The sequence below is a fragment of the Coccinella septempunctata genome, chromosome 4, assembly GCF_907165205.1.
Source record: "Coccinella septempunctata chromosome 4, icCocSept1.1, whole genome shotgun sequence".
NCBI classification, from domain to species: Eukaryota; Metazoa; Arthropoda; class Insecta; order Coleoptera; family Coccinellidae; genus Coccinella; species Coccinella septempunctata.
The window spans coordinates 2,902,144-2,927,347 of NC_058192.1; the positions used below are offsets into that span (position 1 = coordinate 2,902,144).

Here is a 25,204-nt window from a genome sequence, read left to right on the forward strand (position 1 = left end):
GGAAACTCCAAACCTTTCTGCAATTCTTGTGTATGTCCTCCCTTTTTCTCGCAAAACTACCGCTTGGGCACATTCCTCTTGGGTCAAATTGAGTGTTTCGCGTTGCATAGCGATCGAGTGTAGAAAATCAAACGAAAGAAAAACTATTGATCACTAGAATTGATCGAGAACAACAGATTTTAGAATGAAGCCTATACATTCAAAATCTGATAATATCATCTTTTTTTATTCCTGCTGGGAAAAAACATCTGTATTGAAGAAAACCGTTGAAAGTGGATAACATATGCATGCATAATTCTGATAAAAATAATTATCATTGAAAACACCTTCAGTTGTAGAATAAATTTGAGATTTCCATAATGTGCGTTAATTTTTTTGCGCAGTGTATTTGGAAGAGTCAAAAACTACCTATATTTTCCTCTCGTACGTGTTTCAAGGTACAGCGAATGATGCGTGGCAAGAAACCTCCAAGAAGATGTTTGAGTCAATCCAGTTATAGAGGAACCGACCCTTAGAGAAAATCCAAAGTGAATGCGGGCTTTTAAGCTTTATGGTTCAATAAAGATGTTTATTCCTTGGATCTAGATAAAGCCGGGGTGTTGCTTCAAAGCCACACAGTTTCAATTTGGGACTGCACCACGGTAAAATAAGCTAATAAATTCTGGAAACAACGATAACAGAAGGGAATATATCAATGTGTTTTTTCCACGCTGAAGGGAGGAAACTGGTTACTCATAGAGCTTATAAATCTTAGTCTTATGCCGTGGCCTTTCCCGGAAATATACCTCAATATTTTTCACGGACGAACGATGAAATAATTTCACTGGATTCTTCACTGAACGGTAGAGTGCTTCCAGAGATTCCGTAGCCAAATCGTTTTGAACCGGAGAGTCATAAATAAATCGTCAAGATTTTCATGAGGTCGGAAATTGGGCAGCCAACACAGTGATTTCTTTTTTAAAAACATATTTTGAATTTCCCTCGACTCTCTGAGGAAGAAATATAGTTTGAGACAAGAAGTACAAGAATCTGTGATATACGTCCTATCAGTTTTCATAGCAATTCTTTATCATTTTAAGAGTGAAAAATTTGTTGAAAAAGTAACCTTTCCGATAGTGTTCCAAACTGATTTGAATTCTTTTCTTCAAGTTACCAAACCAAGCGCAGTTTCAAACTTTATTGTTGGCGCTGAAAGATTTTGGAAGTATCGATTGTGTCCAGCACACTTGAATTCAAAACAAAGTGGACTGTATGAAACTTTAAAATTTGATTGATTATGAGCACGCATGGCTCATTCCAAGAGATAAGGAAAATTTATTTCTAGGAAGTTATTCCTTTGGCAACATCCTCTTTTCCTTCCAACAAACATAATTCATGAAAACAGGAATTGTTTCTGCCAGTAATGTATGGTTCGGGTAGCCATATTTCTTCCTACACGAAGGCTCTCAAAAACAAAATTGAAATATTAGATACATGTGGTCTACAGGGTTCATAAGGAACTGAGCACAGTTTTGTTGGATTTTTTTGGATATGAACTTTCGGTTTTCGGCAAATTCTATGCACTCCATATCCGGGGACAGTCATAGAACATCCTGATTTTTAGACAGAGTAGCAAATAGGTCATTTTAGGGGGGTCTAACCCCTTGCTCATTTTTGACCCAAAAAATCGAGATTTTCGAAATCGAGTTCTTGTGCTAGGGTAGAAGCCTAGGCAACGCTGATTATAGAACCGAAAATTCCAACTGGATCAGATGAATATAACAGGAGATATCGCAGATTGAAATTTGCAATTTTTTAAAAATGCCATTTCCAAGATGAAAATCTAAACGAAGGGAGATAGGCTTTCAAAATTGCTCGCAATAGATTCAGCGTGTTCGAAAACCTATATTTTCATACCAAAATTTCACATATCTGGCCCTGTTTAGAAGGAAATAATTTTTTTTGTTTTTCCACTTTTCATTTTCGAGTTGACTTCGAAGAACTCTCTGGAGTGCAATTCTCTATTGAATCATCAACTGTTTGGTTTTTTAGAATCTTCGAAACAAATTCTATGCACTCCATATCCGAGGATAGTCATAGAACATCCTGATTTACAGACAGAGTAGCAAATAGGTCATTTTAGGGGGGTCTAACCCCTTGCTCATTTTTGACCCAAAAAATCGAGATTTTCGAAATCGAGTTATTATGCTAGGGTGGAAGTCTAGGCAACGCTGATTATATAACCGGAAATCCCAATAGGATCAGACGAATATAACAGGAGATATCGAAGATTGAAATTTGCAATTTTTGAAAAAATGCCATTTTGAAGATGAAAATCTGAACGAAGGGAGATAGGCTTCCGCAAATGGCTGCAATAGATACAGCGTATTCGAAAACCTACATTTTCATACCAAACTTCCCAATGTCTGACACTGTTTGAGAGAAAATAATTTTTTTTGTTTTCCCACTTTTCATTTTCGAGTTGACTTCGAAGAACTCTCTGGAGTGCAATTCTCTATTGAATCATCAACTGTTTGTTTTTCTAGAATCTTCGAAACAAATTCTATGCACTCCATATCCGAGGATAGTCATAGAACATCCTGATTTTTAGGCAGAGTAGCAAATAGGTCATTTTAGGGGGGTCTAACCCCTTGCTCATTTTTGACCCAAAAAATCGAGATTTTCGAAATCGAGTTATTATGCTAGGGTGGAAGTCTGGGCAGCGCTGATTATACAACCGGAAATCCCAATAGGATCAGACGAATATAACAGGAGATATTGAAGATTGAAATCTGCAATTTTTGAAAAAATGCCGTTTTGAAGATGAAAATCTGAACGAAGGGAGATAGGCTTCCGCACTGTGTACTGTGCGCTCTATGAACGTCTTATAGGCGATCCACCGTGTGACGCCCTGTACTCTGAATTAAAATCCACATTCAAACTAAAAAAATTCCTATCAAGTAACCAATAACAAACGAACCTTTCTCGCATCCTCATCAATTTCTACCATAATTTCCCCCATAAGTAATGCGTACATTTTTATGGGAATCAGACTGTTTCAAAATACTTTACGACCTCACCCTGGAAAAATATGATTTCGTTTTCCAATAACGACGCGACTAAGCCGTTATGGGCATCGTAAAATTAACGATTTTCCAATGTAAAGACCAGTTTATGAGTAGAGGAAATGCCTGTTTCTAAGATCGTTACCGAGCGAAATAATTAATTCAAATCCGAACTTTATCGCTGGGAGTAACGATTTATTATTTTTTGAAGATGAAAACAAGCGGAAAATTGTAGTTTGTCGGCGGTTTCCAGGGGTTGGTTTACTGTCGACATAACAGGGGTGAACGGTTTAGGGCACGTGTCAATAAACTCGAAGGATTAATTTTTGTTCGAAATATCGAGAGGCTTCATTATGCTCAATAAGTAATTTGTTGTTGAATCGTTTCCTCATCGAAATAATACAGGGTGATTAACGTAAAAAGTCCAATAGAAGTTTTGGAAGATATTGAGCCTTTTATATTTCTTAAAATAACTATGACCGAAAGCAGATATCTTATTTAATATAAAGATAAATAGAATTGTTTTAGATACTCACCCAAAAATCCAGGTAGCGCCCCTAGCGGCATCACAAACAGACTGACCAGCAAGTCCGCGATGGCCAAGGAGAGAAGAAAATAATTAGTCACATTCTGTAACCTCCTGTCCAAAATTACAGCTAAACAAACTAAAATGTTCCCCAATCCTCCAGCCAGTATGAACAGAACAACGAACAGATAGCTCCAGTCATATTCAACGCCTACTGATACTTTTTCCGCACTCCTATTCAACCCGCAAATCCATAAAATATCACTTTGGTTCACTAGATTGCACTCGCGATTAGAAATCGCCAACGAGAAGTCACTAATGCTGTCACTGAAATTTCGCACCTCCACACTCCTGGTGACGTTTAGATCATCGCAAGAAACGCAAGTGAAAATGTCTGTCACGTTGGGATTCTGTTCGCAGTAGTATTCCAGGAATTTTTTACCGACTTCCACACAGGAAATGTTCAAAGTTGTGTTTTTATCGCAGTTGCTCGGCGGTGGTTCAATCTGGCATGCTGTGGAGTGGTAGAGAAACTTGGCACTTTCTTTTCTAGGTTGGAGCATCGCTTCAGATCAGCTGCTGAAAAATTGAGGATAAACTTCAATTTTGACCAAACAGCCAGTCGTTAGTTTAGCCTACAGAAACACCCTCTGATCCCTCATTGGCTCATTGGTTATTCTATGCTACATTTACTAAAAGCTTATGGTCAATTAGAAGGATTATGTGGGAGAGGTTAGGTTAGGTTAGCTTATGCTCAATTGGTAGGATTTTTATAATATATAATTATCCCAACTCTTTTTTGTTAATTGTCAGTATCGAATTATCATTTGCATGTTTGGACAAACACCTCATAAACATCCACACATAACCTCATCCGATCAATGTCAGATGCTGAATGCTTTCATTCAATGAGATGGGATGTCATTATTGGTGTGTAACAACCATTATTCGAATGATAATCGACTTTTTATATCTCGATAACGGATAACCAGCATCCAAATATTTAGAGGAGTAGGAAGCATTATATGTGGAAATATCATAAATGTTTATTGGCTGTAAACATGGCAACATTTTCCGCAGACTTGTTTTACTAGCATGTTATGGAAATTAAGGCTGCGGAGAATTGGATAAAACAGAAATATTCGTACAATTCACGAGACTTTGGGGGCTCTTGGGCTATACATTTCAAAAGGTCTAGTTGATCGTATAAATCCTATATGATGGAAACAATATATGATTTAAATCTTGCTCTTGTTATGAAAACGAATAAAAATACGTATACTCACTCACTTTTATTTAAGCAGTCGGTTGACCATGGAAATTTGACACATTTCACTCTGTATAGTACGAAAATGTGGGGTTATGAAGCTTGTCAAAACATTTTTGGATTTTAAATCAACGCTATGTTGCCCGTTCTACGTAAAAGTTTTTGATATTACGTATTTTATCACAATGTCGAATCTCTTCGGAAAATTTATGACAAACATAATTAAAGTTTATACAAACTAATTGAAAGCATACCAAATCCAGTTATGTATTTGCATTGAAAATACAAGAGATCAGTATAATATCATAATATGCACTAGCTTGAGGAGAGTTAATGTTCGTTATCTTCTTTGGCTAAAGTTTGAACACATTACATCAGTTGTAGATTTCAAAAATATTAACCCGAAGATGAAATGCATATGTTGCATTGGTTGGGAATGGGTATCTCCCGAAGGAATTAACGGATAATTACAAGAATGTTAAATTCTTCAACAAAAATGATCTTGCATCAATATAAGTGAAAGAAATTAAAGAAAGTTTCGAGTCAAGATGAACTTCACCTTTGAACAAAAGTTTCACATAAATAAACAATTAACAGGACAACTGGCGCGTATTTGTAGCTGTTCATCTTAATGCGTTGATATAATAATAATAATTAGGTATTTATTGGTACCTTAAGACATTTATGATGTATAGGACAAGTCAAATGAAAAATAGAAAAAGCAATTTTCGGTAACTTATTCTACGATGACATTAATCGAAAATCCTGTAGTAAACTTTTCGCATTAATTCACTCAAACATAAAATTCTCAAATGCCACCACTTTTTTGGGTCTCCCAATAGAAGGAAATTCTTTGTCATCCTCTTCATTCACAATCTTTCTGATTGTGGAAATATTCAGCTGAAATATAAGTCGTTTAGATTCAGATGAAACATTATATAAATTCTCTTACATTGAATATGTTCGCTACCGTCTGACGTATTGTGGATTTTAGAATAACTATTTGAATGAGCGGACCTGAATTCTAAATAGCACTTCCTGAAACCCTGTCTCTTTTTTCAATCACTTTCAGCATTTTCGTGATAAAAATTGATATCAGTTGTGGCAACGGCGTTATGACATTAACGACTTTTCATGAGTGCCAACCTTACTCCGTTCTGGTTACAAAAACTTGAGAAAATTATTATCATGGCCAACCGACTGCTAAAATAAATGTGAATGCAGTATACTTCAATCATTCACAGACAACTGTATATTCAACAAACACCATATATACATGGATAGAGTCGTTTCAGCATCAGAATTGAATTTCCTTTTGTTTCCTCCAAGGAAACCTAAAGCTCTCCAATGAAATTCAGACGTTTTCACGGCCGTCGCGTTCGGAAATCGAATATTTCATATGCCCTTCAATCAGAGCATGAAGTTAACATGATGCCTGTTTTATTCAGTTAGCTAGTTTTCCCGACAGTCAATATGGCTCGAGATGTAACACATGCAAACCCTTATTTGCATTTTATGAAATATTATTCAGCATCGTTGTCAACAACCTTTCGATATAAGATCCATAAAGCCGCGCATATTAAGCATTTTATTACGAGGAGATACCCCTTCAGATTGTAACTTTCAGCTCCGAGAGGATCCGAGATATTTCTGCAAATCCCGAAATCCAAATGTCTCCTTTACTGCATGCCCTAGAAAATAGCAATTTGAATATATGAAAATATATTCCGGCATGATGTGGAGGCCCATATTAAAAAGCATATGAAGGGTTTCACAAGGGTTTTAATGGGTTCGAGTACGCGGTTCCCCAGCTTCCGTCTCCTTGTTAGCATAATTATACAGTGGCGTTGATAGGGGGATCAAGGGGATCAATCCTCTGCTCACGGGCCTACGAAAATTACGAAAGAATAGTATGAAAGGCCCTTTGTTCTTGTTCAAAGATAGAAAACAATGCGAAGAACTGGATCTGTGATTAGTTACTGACGTGGAAAGATTGGCTCGTGTGCAGTTTGGGATTCCAACTGTTTCCAACAGGAGGAAATTTCGAGGAATTTCAACAGGATTTTTGTTTCAACCCAAGATGAGTGTGAAAAAAGAAGGACGCCACTGCTAACTCATGAAAAGTTTACCCAAAATATAATCATGAATCTAAATGGTACCAAGCAGAGAAAAATTGTTGAGTACACAAGTGAAAACAAGTTGTGTCTGAAGAAGATGCTTCCGTAAATGGCGCAATATAGATACAGTATGTACAGCTTTAGCCCAACATTAATTGTTGTATTCCTTCTTCTATTGGCACAATGAAACAATCAGGGACTGTTCTCATTCGTTACTCGCTTACATCGACATTGATTCTCCTCAAGAAGTTAGGTATCATCAATCAACCAACCATTATCCTATTATATTTGTCAGTTTCAATTCTCTCAATAATTTCTTCCGTTGTAACAAATCGTACCTATAGAAGTGGAACCGTCATCGATTTCAGGCAAAGAAATAAAGCTTTGTATCAATATGTTGAATAAAAGATCGAAAGAAATGGAAAATCAGACATTTGGCTATCACTGGATCATAATAGAAAATACTCAATCGGTTTATATTTTCCTAGGACCTGGTAGATAAGAACATATAGACGAATAAACGAGTTCAATGAATAGCTATTATGTTTATTTATAAAAGAGTCGCATGTTGAAGTTTATCAATCGATAAAATTCCTAATAACTAACCTCTATTGATCAAGTCAATGTGAAATCGATCTATTACTTTGTGGGTACCATAAAAAATTAAGGTCATAAAAGTACAAACTCGAACACTGACTTATTCATAGTGTCGATTGAAATATATAGATATTATTGTTTAAGGAAATTTTTAACAGACGCTGAGTGGCCAATGTTGTGTTTGGAAAAGGACCTATTTTATAGTCCCTTTCATTTTGAAGCTTCCTTAACCAGAACTAAAAGCAGCTTCAAAATTAGAGGGACTGGCTTTTAACATTTGAAACCTTCGTCTACAAAACCAAAAGACATCTTTATGGAATCTTTATATCGAGTGTTGTGACACCCTCATTTTCTAAGAGAGTTAGTTTATTCACCACAAGTATATGATTCTTTTTCGAAAATTACTTCCCACTCACAATGAAATCTACCGATACCTACAGGTAAAACATATTTCATCATGACAGAAAATTCAAAGTTCATTCAAGCTAATTAGTACCGATGATCATTTTAACGTTTTGTAATCAAACCTTGAGGGTTAATGGATTCGAAAATGCATTAATCATTCCAGTTTATTTTTTTTTACTGGAGTGGGAAAAGAAATTTGTTGATAGTGTGTTAATTCATCAGGAACTCTCATAACTATGTTTGCTACTTTGTCGATACATCATTATATGTATATACTGATAGATTGTACTAGAAGTCTCCTGATAAGAATTCAGTAGGTGGGTGCATAATAAATTCTACTGAGATAATTAGCGTTTTTTCATATTTTACTCAATAATATCTGTTTTTAGAAAGAATCGATAGGACTGAATATCTGGGTGGTTTCAAATCGTGCTCATCAACTTATTTCGAATAGTTTCAGAGACTTTTCGAGAGAATTTAATTGTTAATTCCGACATCTGCGAAGAATGTTGAATTCACGTTGACTTCAATTCTAAAAACATATATTTGAGGGGATTCAGCATGCGATGGATACTGTTCGAAAGAATGCGCTGAGTTTTCTTCATCCGTTAACACAGGAAATTAATTAAATTCCTTCAGCCACAATCAGAAGCGAAGAAGAAGGGTATTGTTATCCGAAATCGAGAGAAAGCATTTCATAAAAAAGTTTTGCACTTATCACTAGATAATGGAGAAAACCTTGGAAGATCCTGCATGATCACATATCAGTACAGATTGCGTCTGTATGATTTTGATGCGGAATGTAGGTGTGAGGAAAATGGGTTCAACGGTATAATGACACCAACAACTCATTTGTTTTTTTGGTCCCATTGTTCGTATTATCCTCATTATAGAGGTAAGATATCGTGGTTTTATTGTAAAACATATTTTTGTTGTCTCAAAACGAAATCTGTGAACATTTCAGAAGTAGTTTGTATTTTTTTTTTGTATTCGATTGGTGTATTGTTTGAACTGTATGAATATTCCATTGTAGGCTAGTTCTGTTTCTTCAAATATGACCGTTTAAATGCCTGTCTCGAGTAACAATGGATAATTTCTGTCGAATTTCTTCCTTTCTACGGTTTCAAGTTCTTTCATTCAGACCCTTGATGTTTTCGTTCAGGATGTCCGTCTCCGAAATTCCTTCCTTATCCTTCGTACCATGATCGATATACATTGTTTTCAGAATCCTGCGAAATACGCTGTTTTTCCTTGCAGTCCCTTGTACTTAGTCGTGCGTATTGTAACAGACCTGTGAGCTCGATGTTAATGTTACATTTAACATTCAAAAGGTCCAATTTGTCAGAGTGCAACCTCCATACAAACCAAAGGATTGGACTGAAGGACGTACGACGCATTCAAATACGGACGAGCCCACCATAGAGTTTCATCACTACGTGGAAAAATGAAGATATCGTGGATTCGAAACACGCTCCGTTGATTTTCTTCGGATCCGGATTTTGGTCGCAAATTTGGGAGGATTTCTTGTTTGCTTCGATGATAAGTCGGCAATCGAAGCCAACTTAGTTGTACTCCAGGGTCCGGTTGATTATGGGAAGATATAAAGGACATATACCTGCATACAAGGAAGATTCCGTTGGAATTCCCAACACATTCTTCTACATCTCCCCAGGAATTATCACGATTTAACGTCCTATGGATTTTTTTAACCTGGGAGGTACGTGATTTGTCAACGTACCCATTTGCCTTCAGGCAAAGTCGCGTATAGCCCAAGGTGGCGATTATTTTTCAAGAAATATGTTTGCAACCCCGACAAAAACTCATAGCTTCGTCCTTTGTGGAAGTGGGATTTCTAACAAACACAGAAACTTCATCCCTTCTCGTTTTTTAACGCATATAACTTAGATCGTTTATCACACCAGAAAAATATTTCCCTGTCAAGTTGCGAATGCAGACTGCTCTCAGCAGTATCAATATTAACAGTTCCATCGAATAATTTTCGTCTAAATTATATTACGGAGAATAAATCGCTACCCTGGTTTCAAGAACGTTATCAAGATCAGGTAATTATATTCATAAAGATAAAACACGTGATCTTTTTGAGGTAAAAGCTGAACCGGACCTTACCCAAGTATTTTGATGTAAAATCTTTCACGTCATCGAATTGTTCAGCGTATCCTGAACTATCGTCATCCCTGTCTGGTGTGCGTTGATGAACTTCCTTGATCTGAAGTGTTAAAGTTCAGTTCTGACTCAGCAATCGATAAAAAAAAACAGGATAGGAGTAAACTTTGACTCCAACGCCAACGTACGTTTATATACCTATAGGAAAAATTAAAATTCAAACTGGGAAAATCATCTAACCAAGCTATTACCAGAGCAGAACAAAATTTCCAACCATTTCAATATAGATTGGCTACAATCAATGAATTTATGAAAAGGGGTGTTCAAGAGCTTTTAAAAATCCGTGCCATCACTGTACCAGCTCAATGGAACCATATTTAAATATTCATGAAGGATATTATGCAGTAAAATGAACAACTTGATACGTGATAATACATCAGTCACAGAAACTAAAGCATTCAAACACATAGACATAGACATAGAGACATAGACATAGACATATCGGGGTAATAAGTCTATGTTTAAACATCATTCAATTTCTATGTCTTCTATCTGTGAATTCAATAACCTTGCTTTTGAATGATTCCCATGAGAAATGAGATTATTATTTTCTCACGTATTTTCACGATGGGTTTTGATGAGCCTTGCCGCTTTATTCATATCATATGTAGATGGTTTCATTCCCAAAATCAGCAAATCTAGTTACCCGCCTACAAATACCCACACATAAACCCTTTCCCACTTCGTTTTTAATGGTCCAACCGTGCTTTGATGACCACACACTGATTCAATCTCCAGATAATCCAGCATCCAGGCCCGTGCATCAGAGAGTTATCCTCTCGCCCGCTAATCTTTTTATATATTTGTTCATTTATATTATCAACAAAAAGGTGCTCTGACTAATATAAACGTAAACATAAAGTTTCCTCGTTTCCCTGGAAAAAGCGATTCGGTGCAATTTTCACGGATTAATTCGGCGTTATAGAAAAATTTATTACTTGCGTAGGCACAGGAAGCTATTCCGAACATAGGTTCTCTGATTTTATGGCCGAAAAGATTCGGGGCGATTCTGGTAGAGTTCCAGTTCCTACTGATAACATTCGTGAAAAGTGAAAGTGTTTTATCCGACAGAACAATTTATTTTTGAGTAATTGTATACGGCTCATTTGGAAATCGAATGTGAAATATGGAATCTAGACGTATGGGTTTTCATAAATTCTTGAAAAAAAGAGAATTAACTATTTCAGTGTTAAGGATATGTTTCACAGTGTGTAAATCAACTTATCTACGCATAAAATTGTCGGTAGCTCCGTTTACATTCATAATATAGGTAATTAACTTCTTCAATTGTAATAAAATTAAAATATAGCAATAAAAAATCACTTAATATATCTTTAGCGACTCTGGTTCAATGTAATAATGATATTCGGTATGTTCGCAGCTGAATTATCGATTGAACTTATCACTACTCTAAACAAAAACACTTCAAGATTCCTCATCAATGGATTTTCTTCGGGTGTAATGTGGGTAATCCGTTATTAGGGATTCCAAAAGAGGATACCAGTAATAGAGCCTAAAAAAGAACTGAAAATGTATCCTTGAAAATCCATTTTACTCCCGAAACCGAAGTCACTTTGTTATTTTGATGTTTTTGGCCTATCACTGTATATCATTGTGATTTTGGAAAATATCCAGCTATAATTTGACCAATACAAGCAGTTTGGAACAGAATAGCCGAATTTATTCAAAATGATATAATCAACACACCTATTAGAATTTATAATCAGCGAAACCTCTATTATAAAAACAAATACGATGTGTGTGTCCAAAAAATTGGGAAAAAATCAATTTTCACTGCAAAATTGTTGCCATATCATAAAAGCAAAGTCACCTGAAAGTTTTTCATTTATTCCAGATTCAATTTCACTCTGCTGTGATGTTATCACTGATAAAACAATATTGGATTAGTCCAGAGATGCAAATTTCGATTAATTCTTCACAAAGTAGATTTTTACCTTGTATCTTCGATAAAATTCAAGTGTATATTGTCAAATATTGAGCTCTTCGTTTGGAAAAGTTTTTTTGATTGTCATTATAGAGACTCGCTAAGCAAAATAGAGGTGCAGGGTTAGAAATTAATACGAAGGCTTCATTTCCCATTGCATGAGCACTTTTCCCATAAGTTTCCCACTAAAAGTGTGAATATTCCACATCGGAGAAATACTGATTCTCTTCTAACTCACCTTTTCCAAAGATTGTCAACAATTGTTGGGCCCTAAATCTAATTCACACCGACACCTAGGTAAACTCCACCAGAATTACGAGACAGATCATAACTAAGCTTTACGATATCAACATCAAACAAATCCTCCATAGTTTTTCCTGGGAAAACACGAGAAAATGCGTACGGAGAGAGCGCGGCAACGTTTGAAGAATTTAGCCTTGTCGGTTGTGTTGTCGAAAAGCGACTGGAGCTGAGCAGTGAGCAGCGATGATGGTACAATCCAAAGTTTTTTCGGCCCCCAAAACGCACGACTGAAGGGCGGTAAGGACCTGAAATGTCTCTTGTCTTTTCGCAGATTTCTGTGCTCCTCGAGGTATTATGAACGACTGAATTAGTCGGTTGAGACTAGCGAATATTGAAGTGAACCTATATTTTTTTTCATACATATTTGATAGTAACAGGAACTTCTTCAAGGAGATTCGAATCAAGATGGTCCAAGACCTAGAGCAAAACCGGTTGAGATTTTGGTCGAGTCAAAAAAATGCACAACACGTCTGAGTGGCTATTACCTACTACATATTTTTAGAATGGCGCACATATGAAACAAATTATACACTTGCAATAATTAGAATTGAGGTGGTTTCTAGACACTCAAAGACAGTATCCAAAATGAAGCATTGGAATAGAGCACGAGGAAAATAATTCTAACCTCTCTGAAATTTTGGCCATTTAAATTTCGAAAATCTAATTAAACTCCTACGTCTTTCTTGAAAACTACTGAGCTTTACTTACTTGTCACAAAAATTGTGTTCCGTCTGACAATAAGCTTTTCTTCGGAACTTTACTGAGGTTGGAGAATTCAAGAGTAAAATTAAACTAAACTATTTCTGAAAAGGTTGAAGCTTGTCTCTTGAAATTCGAAACTTGTGTTTCCCAAATTCTCTTGTAAATTATCTCATGTTGTCACTCTTTGTTATTTCTGTATATTTATCTTTGATTTCGTGATGTGAGAGAACAATCATTAAAAAAAAATAAGCCTTTGCGTGAAATTTTCAATGGTTTGAATCGCTGATCAAATTCAAGAACATAGATGTTTTGTTCTAAAATGCTCTCAGGAATTTTTGTGACTGTTCTATGAATCCAAGATGAATCCGAGATTCATAGTGAAATAAAATATCCTGAGTCTCTCAACATTCGAGCCACAGAAATAAAACTAATAAGAAACATTCTTAGATAACTTTAATAACTTTTTTACTCTGTAGCACGAAAGCTGAGGAGTTGATACGAACTCTTTTTTGAAATTCCTGAGGAGTTACATCCTTAAGAAACAATAGGACACAACAGAAACACCCTGAATATTTTAAATTACCATTTGACTAGCGCATACGCCAATTTGCAACTGCCTACTTTTCTTTTCTTTTTTTCAATTTATGTTCAAATTGTGATAGTTTCATGACCAAACTCCTCCCATACGGAAATTTTCACGTCTTACTTCAAAAACTAAACAGCATAGTTTCATTACATACTCAAAATTTTGAGTAGAAGAAATTACCTTTTTCAAACAATTAGTATCGTTGAAGTACAGCAGTAAATCAGGTCATATTGAGGTTTTTTCGACTGACAAGACTGAGTTGCTATTGAAATCCAGAAATTGGTATTTTTTTCCCACTCATCCCTTCTTTTAGTGCGGGAAAGAGACTTTACTCATCAGTTTGGAACATTATATTTCCTACGACCTTTTTTTCAATTTTTCATCACTCATTCCATCTTTTAAAGTACCTTACTTAAAACAGTGTGTGAAAAATCACTTTTCACCAATAGCAATAACATCCAGAGGAAACAATAAAACACCATATAAAAATTTTAATCAAAACGAATCACAATTTCTAATTATAAGTCAAGTTTCCATCTCATTCAGTTAAAAAATAAATATAAATATATAATACACTACATATCTAAAATAAATAATATTTTAATCGAATGAAAAAACTAATTTTCCATTGAAGATCTTTCTTTTAATCTTATCCGATATTTTCAATAGCTGAGAAGCATCCTATAGCTAAAAATACATATACTTCCACAATAAAACAATCTCACTTTAATCGTACGATCAAAATTTCTCTCTCTAGTCAATATTCTTTGTACATTTCTTATAGAACTGGAATGGCAGGCAGGGGATTGGAATCTTGAACTGTTTGCGTAGCATATTTCGGCCTGCACACGCATCCACTTTCCACCAACACGTAGTCCTGACCTGTAAGCGTGACCGGTCCCAGTGGTATCACCAGAAATAGATAAGGGACGTAAGTTTGGGTGCATTCACCCCTAACCACATCGCATTCGTTGCTCTCACAAACCTTGAAAAATAAAAGGTGATTAAGTGCTATGAATCATCACGTACAATGCTTGAAACATCAATAGTTTATGCCTCAAAAATAATTCGATAGTTTTCGATCGATTTGAACGTCTCACCTCGAAAACTACTTGTTGAAGGAGATCTGGAAACTTTTGTACGATCGTAACAGGTTGTCCTGAAGTGAGAGAAACACCATACATGGGAGCTGTTGTGTTGTACCTTGTCTTGCAGAGCCGAGAAGGTGTGCCAGCGCAAGAGCTAGACGAAGATGGATATGAAGCCCTTCCTGAAAAAATAAAAACGTTCTTGGTGAATTTTTTCAATAATGAAATGAATTCATATGCTTATAAGTTCAGGGGCATTCTCAAAATGTCTGTAATCTGGACGACGAGAGAAAGGAATCTGTATATAATCAAGAAATCTTCAGTAGTCTCATTATGGTGACAAAATTCATTACAAAGCAACGGTTCACACTAGATTTTACTGAATCTGTGTAGCCTGTGTTGTTTAGTTCGCTCAGAAAAAGCACACAAATCTCTCACTCAAAAAACCGAAAAATTACGACTCAATTAATTATCCACCTATGTGCCGCTTCAACAATTTTTATTCCTTCTGTTGTCCTGCCCTAAATTCACGGTAGTTATAACGGCAACTGTCGACCGTGGAATTATGAAAAAGTAGTCGCTAATTACGCATGGTAAATCATAAGCTTCACGCGATAATTTGCCATGTTTACTCTGGGGATATCGTGAGAATTCACAAGTAAGTCGACGAAGTTTTACGAGGGCCCCAAAGACAAACTTCAATTCGTGGAAGCACATGAATGGCCGACTTTCCACGGCGGATGACTAAGTTTCCCGGAACCGAATCGACAATTTGGGAAAACTTGGAACATCCATATATCGGCGCACATATGGGAAATTCCTAAAAAGGCTGTCCTAACGATGGGCAGTTGAGAATTTCAGGATGGTAAGTTGTTTTTTGCAGGGTACAAAGTGAGGTCGAGAAGTTTGTCCGGAATGGAAGACATAAGTCACCTAGTTGCAGCTGAAATTCATCAATGCTCGTGGAAGTTTATTTTGGCAATACTCCATCTGATAGATCATGCAGGGAATGCTACCGACCGACGTTTCAAGAGTGGTGATTTCAGCGTTGAAGACAAGCCTCTGTCGGGACAGCCGAGAAAATTACTGAATGAATATCTGAGCCTTGCAATAATATAAACTACTCCACATGAGTTAGGGATATTGACTTGAATTGCAAAAAAATATAGTTAAAATAAGATTTTTGTGATGAAAATTCACATTAATATGATTTCAAGTTGCAAATTACTTTAACCTGTAGGTCTGCAGCGTATACGGGGTGGTTAAGAAAAATCGGGTAAAATAACGAAATTTTATCCCCAGAGAATTCAAGCATTTTAAGACTATCAATACAATGTATGGCCGCCACGGGCATCAATAACAGCTTGACATCTTCTTTGCATACCACACACGAGGTTGTTGAACATTTCTTGAGGAATTTGGTTCCATAAACCTGGCAGAAGCTCTCTCAGATCATTTAAGGATTCTGGGGTAGGTTGATGATTATCTAATCTTCTTTGGAGCATATCCCACGCATGTTCTATGCAATACAAATCTGGTGAGTGCGGAGGTATTGGTAAATGTGGAATACCAAGCTCCTCGCGCGCATTCTTAACTATGGCTATCGTCTAGAAATTGAAAAGTTTCACCAATAGCAGCGTGAAAATTTGGCACAACATTGTCAATGACATGCTCCCTATAGTGTAAGGCGGTCATATTCCCAGGACAAATGTGCAGATCTGTGCGCCCGTTGAAACATATCCCGGCCCATACCATAACACTACCCCCTCGGAATGGATGGACTGCTTGGACATAGCGACGATTAGGGGTATGCGTGGGAGTGTCCATACCCTTATTCTTCGAGAATCTGAAAATCGTCCATATCTGGATTCATCAGTGAAAAGGACACTACGCCATTGATCGTTCCAATTGATATGTTGCCTTGCCCATTCCAGTCTTTGACACTTATGGTCGCGTTTTAATGGAATTCCTCTTAATGGACGTCTAAAACCTAGATTCACCTCTCTCAAACGTCGTCTGATGGTTTCGATGGAAACTTGGACCCCATCTGCATTTTGAAGAGTATTCCGTAGCATTCTACACGTAGATGTAGGGTTTCTTCTCGCCGAAACGATGATGAAACGATCCTGAGCAGGTGTTGTTTTTCGTCGCCCACCAAGCCTTGGTCTTTATAACACGGAACCTGTCTCCCTGAACCTATTCCAAAGTCGAGATATCACTATTTGGCTGACTTGGAGCCTTTCCGCTAAAACAACCTGAGTTAGGCCACCCTGTCGCATTCCGATAGCCCTATTAGCCTCAGCGTTTGTTAATTTACGTCTTGACATTTTCAGAAAACTCGTTTCAAATCGAAGCCGTTGATAAACTGACATCATTTCAAAATAAGAACATTCATGAAGCAAATGCAAAGAACCAAACTTTAAAAAAAAAGCGACCAGATTGACGAAATATCTCATTTTCTCGAAGATTACATACTTTTAAAAACGATTGAATACGATATACCTCTTGTGGAGCAGTATATTTCAAGCTATCTTGTTGTATATAATCTAGTATCTGGAAATAATCATAAGATTTGTAGGGAGATATAGGATCGATTTTCCCTATTCGTACATTCATTCGAACATAAACTAATGATTTAATCATATGAATCCATTGGCAGCCAACCATTTCCTTCCAAACTTTGATCTTATAAGCTACCTCGTGAGGCAGATAAGTGGATTAACAGTTAATTCAATAGATCTTCCTGTCACCGATTGAGTAGCGTGTCACTGACTTGAAAAAACGACTTAAGACGAAATCCCACGAAAGAAACAAACTTAATCTGACATTTCAACAATGAGCCCATTAAAAGTGAGCAAAGTATCAATTATTTTTCGAATAATTTCAACGAACTGGTTGTGAATTCTACATCCTAGATAGATGATGTTTAACGGAACATCAACGTCAAAGTTCATGAATGATTTATTATGTCGTGTTTTCATCTAACGGAAATCCAACTCTCCTAGTATTCCACAATCGTGTAAACTGGACACCAGAAGTTTCACAGCAACATGTCGCTGGGTTTAGAACTTGTTTCGACACATTTCCTGATGTCGTCTGATGGCGAACTCAACTCAAATTGTGGTAGATAATCGTGAATGGCAAGAATTCCTCAGTAACGCAATGAAATTAAAAGAAGCAAGATGAAAGTTATTCACTTACCTCTCCTTGAAATGAGTGCTTCTTCACCTACGCTGCTGAGTTCATGAGCCCTCAAGAGGGCTTTCCTTGTTACGAAAGGATCTATTGTCGTTTTCTGAGATCTTCCTGTACGGTGATTTCCACCCCAAGGGTTGGTTTTGAGGGATCTTTCTATGGCTGCACTGAGAGAACAATAATAAATTAACACACGATGTGAAAGTGATTCGCAATGAACTATATAAACATTGAAATCGATTCAAAAGAAAGAGCACTCAATAGAGGGTAACAATCATTTCAGTTCCCAAAAGGGATGGTTGGTACTTTAACGAAATCTCAATTCATACAAAATTAACCGCTTTTTGGACCTCAACTCGTGGGAATAAGAAAAGGTCACCAGTTGCTAAGTCTGGACTGTTCGGCGAACGTTTCAGAGAATTTATTATTACGTGAAACGCCTACATGCAGTTCTTCACGTAAATCATCCAACCAAGTGCAAGATCGTTCCAGCAAAAAATGACCAGACTTTTCCAAACACCTCATTATCGATACAGAAATTTTCGAAACTTCTTGCTCTGATTGGCAGCGTAGGGTTGTTAATAGAATTAAAAGTGTCTAGACGACCAGGATTCCGTGAAAATTCCTTCTCCTCGTAAGATTTTATGGACGCCGTATTGATTCTAACAATTTATTCAACGAATCCAACTTCGGCAATTCGATTATTCTTGTAACTACACAGTTTCAATTCGATAACTATGTATAGACGTCGCGAGAGAGGAATTTCGCGATTTAAGTCGAAAAAATCTTCGGTTTTATGCGACAGCTTGCTCCGCAATGGATATAGAGCGATTTGCATGTACTTAAAAAACTTTGGATACTCCTAATCGCGAAAACAATTATTCTCGGATGGGAAATGAGGGTGGAATATACAGGGATGGATCTGGTACCCTCTGACGAGATGAGTATTTGACTTGTACATAATTTCAACAGCGGGTTCTTCTCATCAAATGAAACCTTCCTTTCATTCAGCATATCCGCCTCAGTTAACAGTTGTTTTCTCGTTTCTACGATGTAAATAGAGGTCCGGAATATTTCTATATACTTTCCTTCAAATAAGAATGTTTCATTCCCCAAAATTTCCAAGGCAGAAATTATGTTGAAATCAAAAAAGTGAATAAATAAAAAGTTTACTCCATTTTCCCTCGCAAATACTTTTTCCAATCTTAAACTCCTCGACGAAGGAAGTATAAGGGTATTCCGGAAGAAAATGCCATTCAACGAATGATTGAATACATATGAGGTTTGAGTTTCACCTGCGAAGAGAAGAATTCAATATGTATCATCTTTCAAGCTTCTCGTGATAAAATCCTGCCGATATGATTCACTATACGAAGAGAAACGACTTCCATATTTAAACCTGAAAGCCGAAAATTCGCGGAAATTGAAACCTCTTCAAATCTCACACGAAAATTCATAATTTCCAAACTTATGGGAATCCAAATTCCGTTTCCAAATGGCTTCTTGTTATACATCCAGGATTGGTCCAGTCATCTGGTGTTTTTATCAGATTACAGACCCTATGCTTGGTTTGTATAGATGCGGAATGAATGCATCGAATTCCACGAAATATTCAATTAATGTTTGTCAACTTACGTGGGGTATTGCATATCGTTTGGTCCTAAACAATCTGGACTATCTGAGAGGGCATCCCCCCATAAATATTTGAGATCACTGCCACCACGGCATTGAGTTGGAATTTTCGATATAACTTCTGATATGAAGCAAAGTATCGTTGTGACCTGGAACAATAAGAATTTTCTGAAAAATATTGAAATTACTCGCTGAACCAAAGAAATATCGCTATATGTGTGCGCAATATCTTTATGTTTTCAGAGAATTGAATGCAAATTATCTGAATTCCAAGTGGATTAACGTCTGAAATGAAATTTATTTTGCATCCGTGTGAATGTTGCAGAATGGTGGAGGCTGTGGTTTAAAACGTCTTGCAAATTGAGAGAACAGTTTAATAATCCAGGCAGCTTTCCCAATACAAGTAATATTGCAATTTTGGGCTTCCTTTTAATCCCCTAAAATACAATACAGAATAATTTCATTGCAGAGCTTTAATCTCAACCCAATTTCAAATTGCATTCAAATATACTCATTTGTGGCCAACAAGCAGAATGGGAGAACTTGCTAACAATAATCTCAGCCTCTGAAAGTATTCATTAGTTTAGGATTTGAAGATAAATTTTTCGCTTACATCATGAATATACCTAATACACACAGCTATATCTTCATGAACCTTTCGATTCAAGCCTTACTCACACATTTTCTTCCAACAATGCAAAATTCATTAATCACTGAAGAATTCGAAACAGCATAATGCTGTTTTATTAACGCATAAAGTCCAGTTTAACCGTAATTAATTCTCGTAAACTCGTTCGAATCTCTGTGGAAAGTTAATTTATATTCATTCCATACCCGGTTATATAGGGGATTATTAACATGAGGCTGGTAAGTGAAAAGCCATTTTCACAACTGCTGTATGGACTTTGACTCCGTTGTTTCACATTCCGATTATCTGTTGATTGGAAAATCGAAATTAATTTAATCTTCGACCACAAATACCACCGATTATAGCGTGGAATGGATTCGTCAATATGAGAAATTCAGGAAATGGTTAGCTCTGTATGCAGAGATCATAATTGATGGGTTGAAGAGATATGATTCCAATGTTTCTCGATTCTGAACGTCTCTGGAATGATTTTTGCACGAACTTCCCACTGAATAAAGTATAATTAACTTCAACCTCTCTGAATATATGAAAAAAACTCAAATAAAAAATACAGTCATGTGAAAAAACCTCTTGTAGGTGGAAACACAAAGACAAAAACAAGAAACGAGTTAAATAAAGCTAGAACATAAATAGAAAAATATTTTTTCATGAAAGAATGTAAAGACAAACATAGTATAACGAAGAACCCTTCAATTATTCAACCTGAAATAGATTACCCTTGGTTCTTTCAAAGATGATTAGGTACTCTCTTTCGTTGTCATTTATTAATACTTCGTGTTATCTTCAAATATGACGAATCAAGTTTAGAAACTGGAGAAACTCGGGTCTAGCAGCCATTACAGTTGATAAACGATACGGTAAATCAATGGCATCGTGACATTACTTCTGACCACCTGTATAGGAACGCGGCTGATCATTGACCTTAAATAACTGTATAACGTGAGTAAGTATTTTGTGTGGGATATTTTAGAGGCACATTATCAAGTTGTGAGCAAGCAGCTTGAATATTTTTCATGGGTCTTACCACAATCTTCATCATATGTTATGAGTTGAATTTTTTCTCATTGTTCTAAGCAATCTTGTTCAATTATGTAAAGTGTTCATTTATGCTCAGAAAAATGAAAGGAAAAAAAACAGGATACATCCTCTGTTCGAAGAACCAGATATGCATCATACATTTGGATAAATCCCAACTTTCAACCTAAATTACTCTGAACCTAACAGAATCCTCTGATGAAACGGTCAAACCAATTTTTCTCAATCCGCATCAACTCAAAACTTACAGTTAGGTATGTGAACTCCAGCTCAATTCTCCAATTTCAACCTGTGGATCTATGATTACGAGATCCTGGTCTTATAATGACTGTATTAATTTGTCACACTTTAAGAAAAAAATTGTTATTGTCAGAGCTATTCAAACGATGGCTGGTTAATCTTGACGGATGAATAGATTTTCTATTTTTTTTCCCAGAATGGGCCGTATGGTAGTCATTAGATTGGACTTTTGATTGATGTGAACGCCTGATTAAAACTTGTTTCTTTAATGCATTTCCTCTACATAAATGATGATTATAGGTGTTCGGTTGTAGAATTAGGTGATATCTTCAGTGTATAAGCAAGGAGTTTTTTCATTATTTATTATAATGAGTCATTGGAAGGAGGAACAGAAAAAATATTCATTTTTATACCAATTTTTACGAATTGTTCTTGAATTTTTTGAGAATTATTGTGTAAAGAAGAATGATGATTTCATTTTGACCTTGAAAAATTTCAGGAAAAAGATTACTCTTCTTCTAAATCATTGACAACCATGGGAAAATTGTGTCCAATAAATTAAAAGGTAATTTGGGTATGTATACATACATTTTTCTGACTCTCCCCTAGTATAGATTTCGAAAATGACTGACAAAATAGATACCCATCAAAAACCACAGTGAATTCTTAAAATTTTTGAGTGATCGCAAAATTTCACATCAAAAATAAGGAAACATCAACAAAGAAACGAAACCTTTATAACTTGAGTATTGACAGCACTTTTTCGTAAAGATATCAAGAAAATAAATTAAACCACTTTGAAATATTAATGTCACTAACAAATTTTTTCCATTTTCTCATTGAATCGCTGAGATCATTAGAATATATTACAAATGCCTATATAAAACGTGTCCCCAAGTTCTTCCTGTATCTACTGAATTCGACTCAGAAAGAATTTCAATTGAAATCACTGAAAAACTCGACTCATTTGTGAAGAACAGATTTTTTTGTTTATTTCAAGAGGCATTCATCATATAATTATTAAAATTTCGATTCTCACCATCAACGTAATCCCATTGCTGACTTTCATATTAGCTGAGTGTCCAAAGCAAACCGAACAATGATGGAAAACACACAAATTCAAAAAACTAAAACGCCGCTCATTCCTTCATTTTTTGCATAATTTTCGACGTGTGCGCCTCTGTCCCACGAAAATTTACTGACGGAATTTCAAATTCAAACGATGCCACCAGTAACGGTTACTTATTGGCTGTAAAATGTGCGCACAGGAAGTCTTGCTCGACTTTTGCCGTCAATAATGGGACAATAAAGACGAAGATGAAACGTTATAACACCATACAATACCGGTTAAACTGACACTGAGCCATTCTTGAATTCTGGGGTCAGTCCTCGACACAATCTACTTCGAAGAAGTCTGGAAGGAGTCCATCCGGCCGAAGAACAGGTAGAAGGGACGTTAGGAAGTCACTCGAGGTGGATTACGGTGTTAAGGAGGTTTTGTCCGATATGAAAATCTAGGAAAATGCAAAATCGAGCCTGATTCAGTGATCACCAGCACATCGAGTTTCTGCTGGAAAATCATAGAATGATTGAACAACTCTAAAATGGAATCTTATAGTTTCCTTTCTTAGTGAATTCTTGAGGCTCACGTAGACATTGAGATAAGCCAAAATGAACGCCTGCACCATCGACAAACTGGTTGGACAAGATCCATCTGCTCAAAATCTTTCGGACAAAGAACGTAAATGAGGGACCTACCACACGCAGGAATTCAACGAAAATAGCAGACCATTTTCAGTTCAGATAACTACCAACTTGAACCGACCAATTTTGAGTCATCTTGATCGATTTCCTGACCCCAGTTTACCCGCGCTTCACAAAAAAATCAGCATATATGTCCAGTGGCTTTTTTCTGGATGCTACAGCTCCTCAAATTTGATTTATCTCCCAAAATACTAATCTGAGGAAAAATCTAAATGCATGTTCGTAATCTACGACCTCGAATTAGTCGAAAAAATGACTCGTGTCGATATATCTCGAAAATAAAAAAAATTTGTACTTAGAATATATAATTTCGTTTTTTACTTGTGTTTACCTGCGCTTTCCACCGAAACAAAAAATTATTCATTTAGGTATATTGACCCGGGTCTTTTTACTGACTAATTAGAGGTCGTAGATTACGAATATGCAATTAAATTTTTCCTAGGATCAGTACTTTGGGAAATAAATCACTTTTAGTGGAAAATTTCGTAAAAATTGGTCACCTTTGAGGAGCTGTAGCAGCCAGAGAAAAGGCACTGGACATATGCTGATTTTTTTGGCCATAGATTGATCCTTTGCGAATAAAAAAATCCATTTCTCATTCACCGACCGCGAACAGTTCAGATTTTATGATTTTTTCCACGAAGGTCCAAAATTTCGGATTTTCCATCGACCATAACTTGAGAACTAACCTAACCTTTCAGCAAAATTCTGTTTGCATATTCGTAATCTACGCCCTCGATTCAGTAAGTAATCCAATTTTGGTGGAAATCGGGGAGATAAAATTTTTTTCAAATTTTCCATACATATGTATGATTAATTCGAGGGCGTAAAACACGAATATGCAAACAGATATTTTTTAAAAAATTTATTTTTCAAGTTATGTTCGATGGAAAATCGAAAATTTTGGACCTTCGCGGAAAAAATCATAAAATCTAAACTGTCACCAGTAGATTAATGAAATGTGATTTTTTCTATTCGCAAAGAACCAATGTATTAAAAATGAAATCGGCTTATGTTCAGTACCTTTTTTCTGGTTGCTACCTCTCCTCAAAGTTGACAAATTTTTTCAAAATTTTCCACTTGAAGTGATTTATTTTCCGAAATATGGATGCTACAAAAAATCTAATTGCATATTCGTGATCTACAACCTCGAATTAGTCAGTAAAATGACCCGAGTCGATATAGCTAAATGAATAATTTTTTTCGGGCGCGGGTAGCAGACGAAATTCTTGTATATAATTTTTTTTTTATTTTTCGAACGATATCAACCCGGGCCATTTTTACGATTGACTCGAGGTCTTAGATCACGAATATGCAATTGGATTCTTCCTAGGATCAGTATTTTTTGGAAAAAATCACTTTTAGTGGAAAATTTCGAAAAAATTGGTCAACTTTGAGGAGCTGTAGCGGCTAAAAAATTGGCAATGGACATGAGTTGATTTTTTTGGAGATAGATTGGTTCTACGCAAATAGAAAGAACCATTTTTCACTCATCTACCGAGATAAGTTCAGATTTTATGATTTTTTCCGCGAAGGTCCGAAATTTCGCATTTTCCATCGACCATAACTTGAAAACTAATCCTTTCAGCAAGATTCTGTTTGCATATTCGTAATCTACGCCCTCGATTTAGTAAGTGATCCAATTTTGGTGAAAATCGGGGAAATTAATTTTTTTTCAAATTTTCCATACATATGTATGGAAAAATTGCGATTTTTTGAAAAATATTTTTTGTCTCCGATCAAAACCAAATTTATACTGTCGAGTAATTCGAGGTCGTAGAACACGAATATGCAAACAGATATTTTTAAAAAAATTTATTTTTAAAGTTATAGTCGATGGGAAATGGGTAATTTTGGACCTTCGCGGAAAAAATCAGAAAAACTGTTCGCGGTAGATGAATGAAAGTTGGATTTTTCTATTTTCA

The 25,204-nt window shown here is 36.1% G+C and overlaps 2 protein-coding genes across 8 annotated transcripts in view; both read right to left on the reverse strand.

The window, feature by feature from the left end:
- LOC123312204 (5-hydroxytryptamine receptor 2C-like) overlaps positions 1-12,525 on the reverse strand; it is a 42,985-nt gene extending 30,460 nt beyond the window's left edge. For 5 of the 7 annotated variants that reach the window (XM_044896494.1, XM_044896490.1, XM_044896495.1 and 2 more), the window contains exons 1-2: positions 12,324-12,525; positions 3,581-4,149 (exon numbers count right to left, since the gene is read on the reverse strand). In XM_044896494.1, coding sequence (XP_044752429.1) covers positions 3,581-4,133 — 553 coding nt within the window. In that variant the 5' untranslated portion in view covers positions 4,134-4,149; positions 12,324-12,525. Of the gene's footprint in view, positions 1-3,580; positions 4,150-4,417; positions 4,495-12,323 lie in introns of those variants that run through there. The other 2 variants (XM_044896493.1, XM_044896491.1) reach the window with 2 other exon arrangements.
- Positions 12,526-14,158: 1,633 nt separating this feature from the next.
- On the reverse strand, positions 14,159-22,911 carry LOC123311777. Its single transcript, XM_044895869.1, has 5 exons — positions 22,555-22,911; positions 19,595-19,740; positions 17,966-18,126; positions 14,777-14,946; positions 14,159-14,661 (listed from the first exon to the last, which is right to left on the reverse strand). The coding sequence occupies exons 1-5, from the start codon at positions 22,582-22,584 to the stop codon at positions 14,455-14,457; spliced, it is 714 nt and encodes a 237-aa protein (XP_044751804.1). The 5' UTR covers positions 22,585-22,911; the 3' UTR covers positions 14,159-14,454.
- Positions 22,912-25,204: the final 2,293 nt, after the last annotated feature.

Coding starts and splice junctions, on each gene's coding strand:
- LOC123311777 (XM_044895869.1), bottom strand. CDS start 22,584: ATGAAAGTCAGCAATGGGATTACGTTGATG. Junction 18,127..19,594: donor AACGATATGCAATACCCCAC/GTAAGTTGACAA, acceptor TTGTTCTCTCAG/TGCAGCCATAGAAAGATCCC. Junction 14,947..17,965: donor AGCACTCATTTCAAGGAGAG/GTAAGTGAATAA, acceptor TTATTTTTTCAG/GAAGGGCTTCATATCCATCT.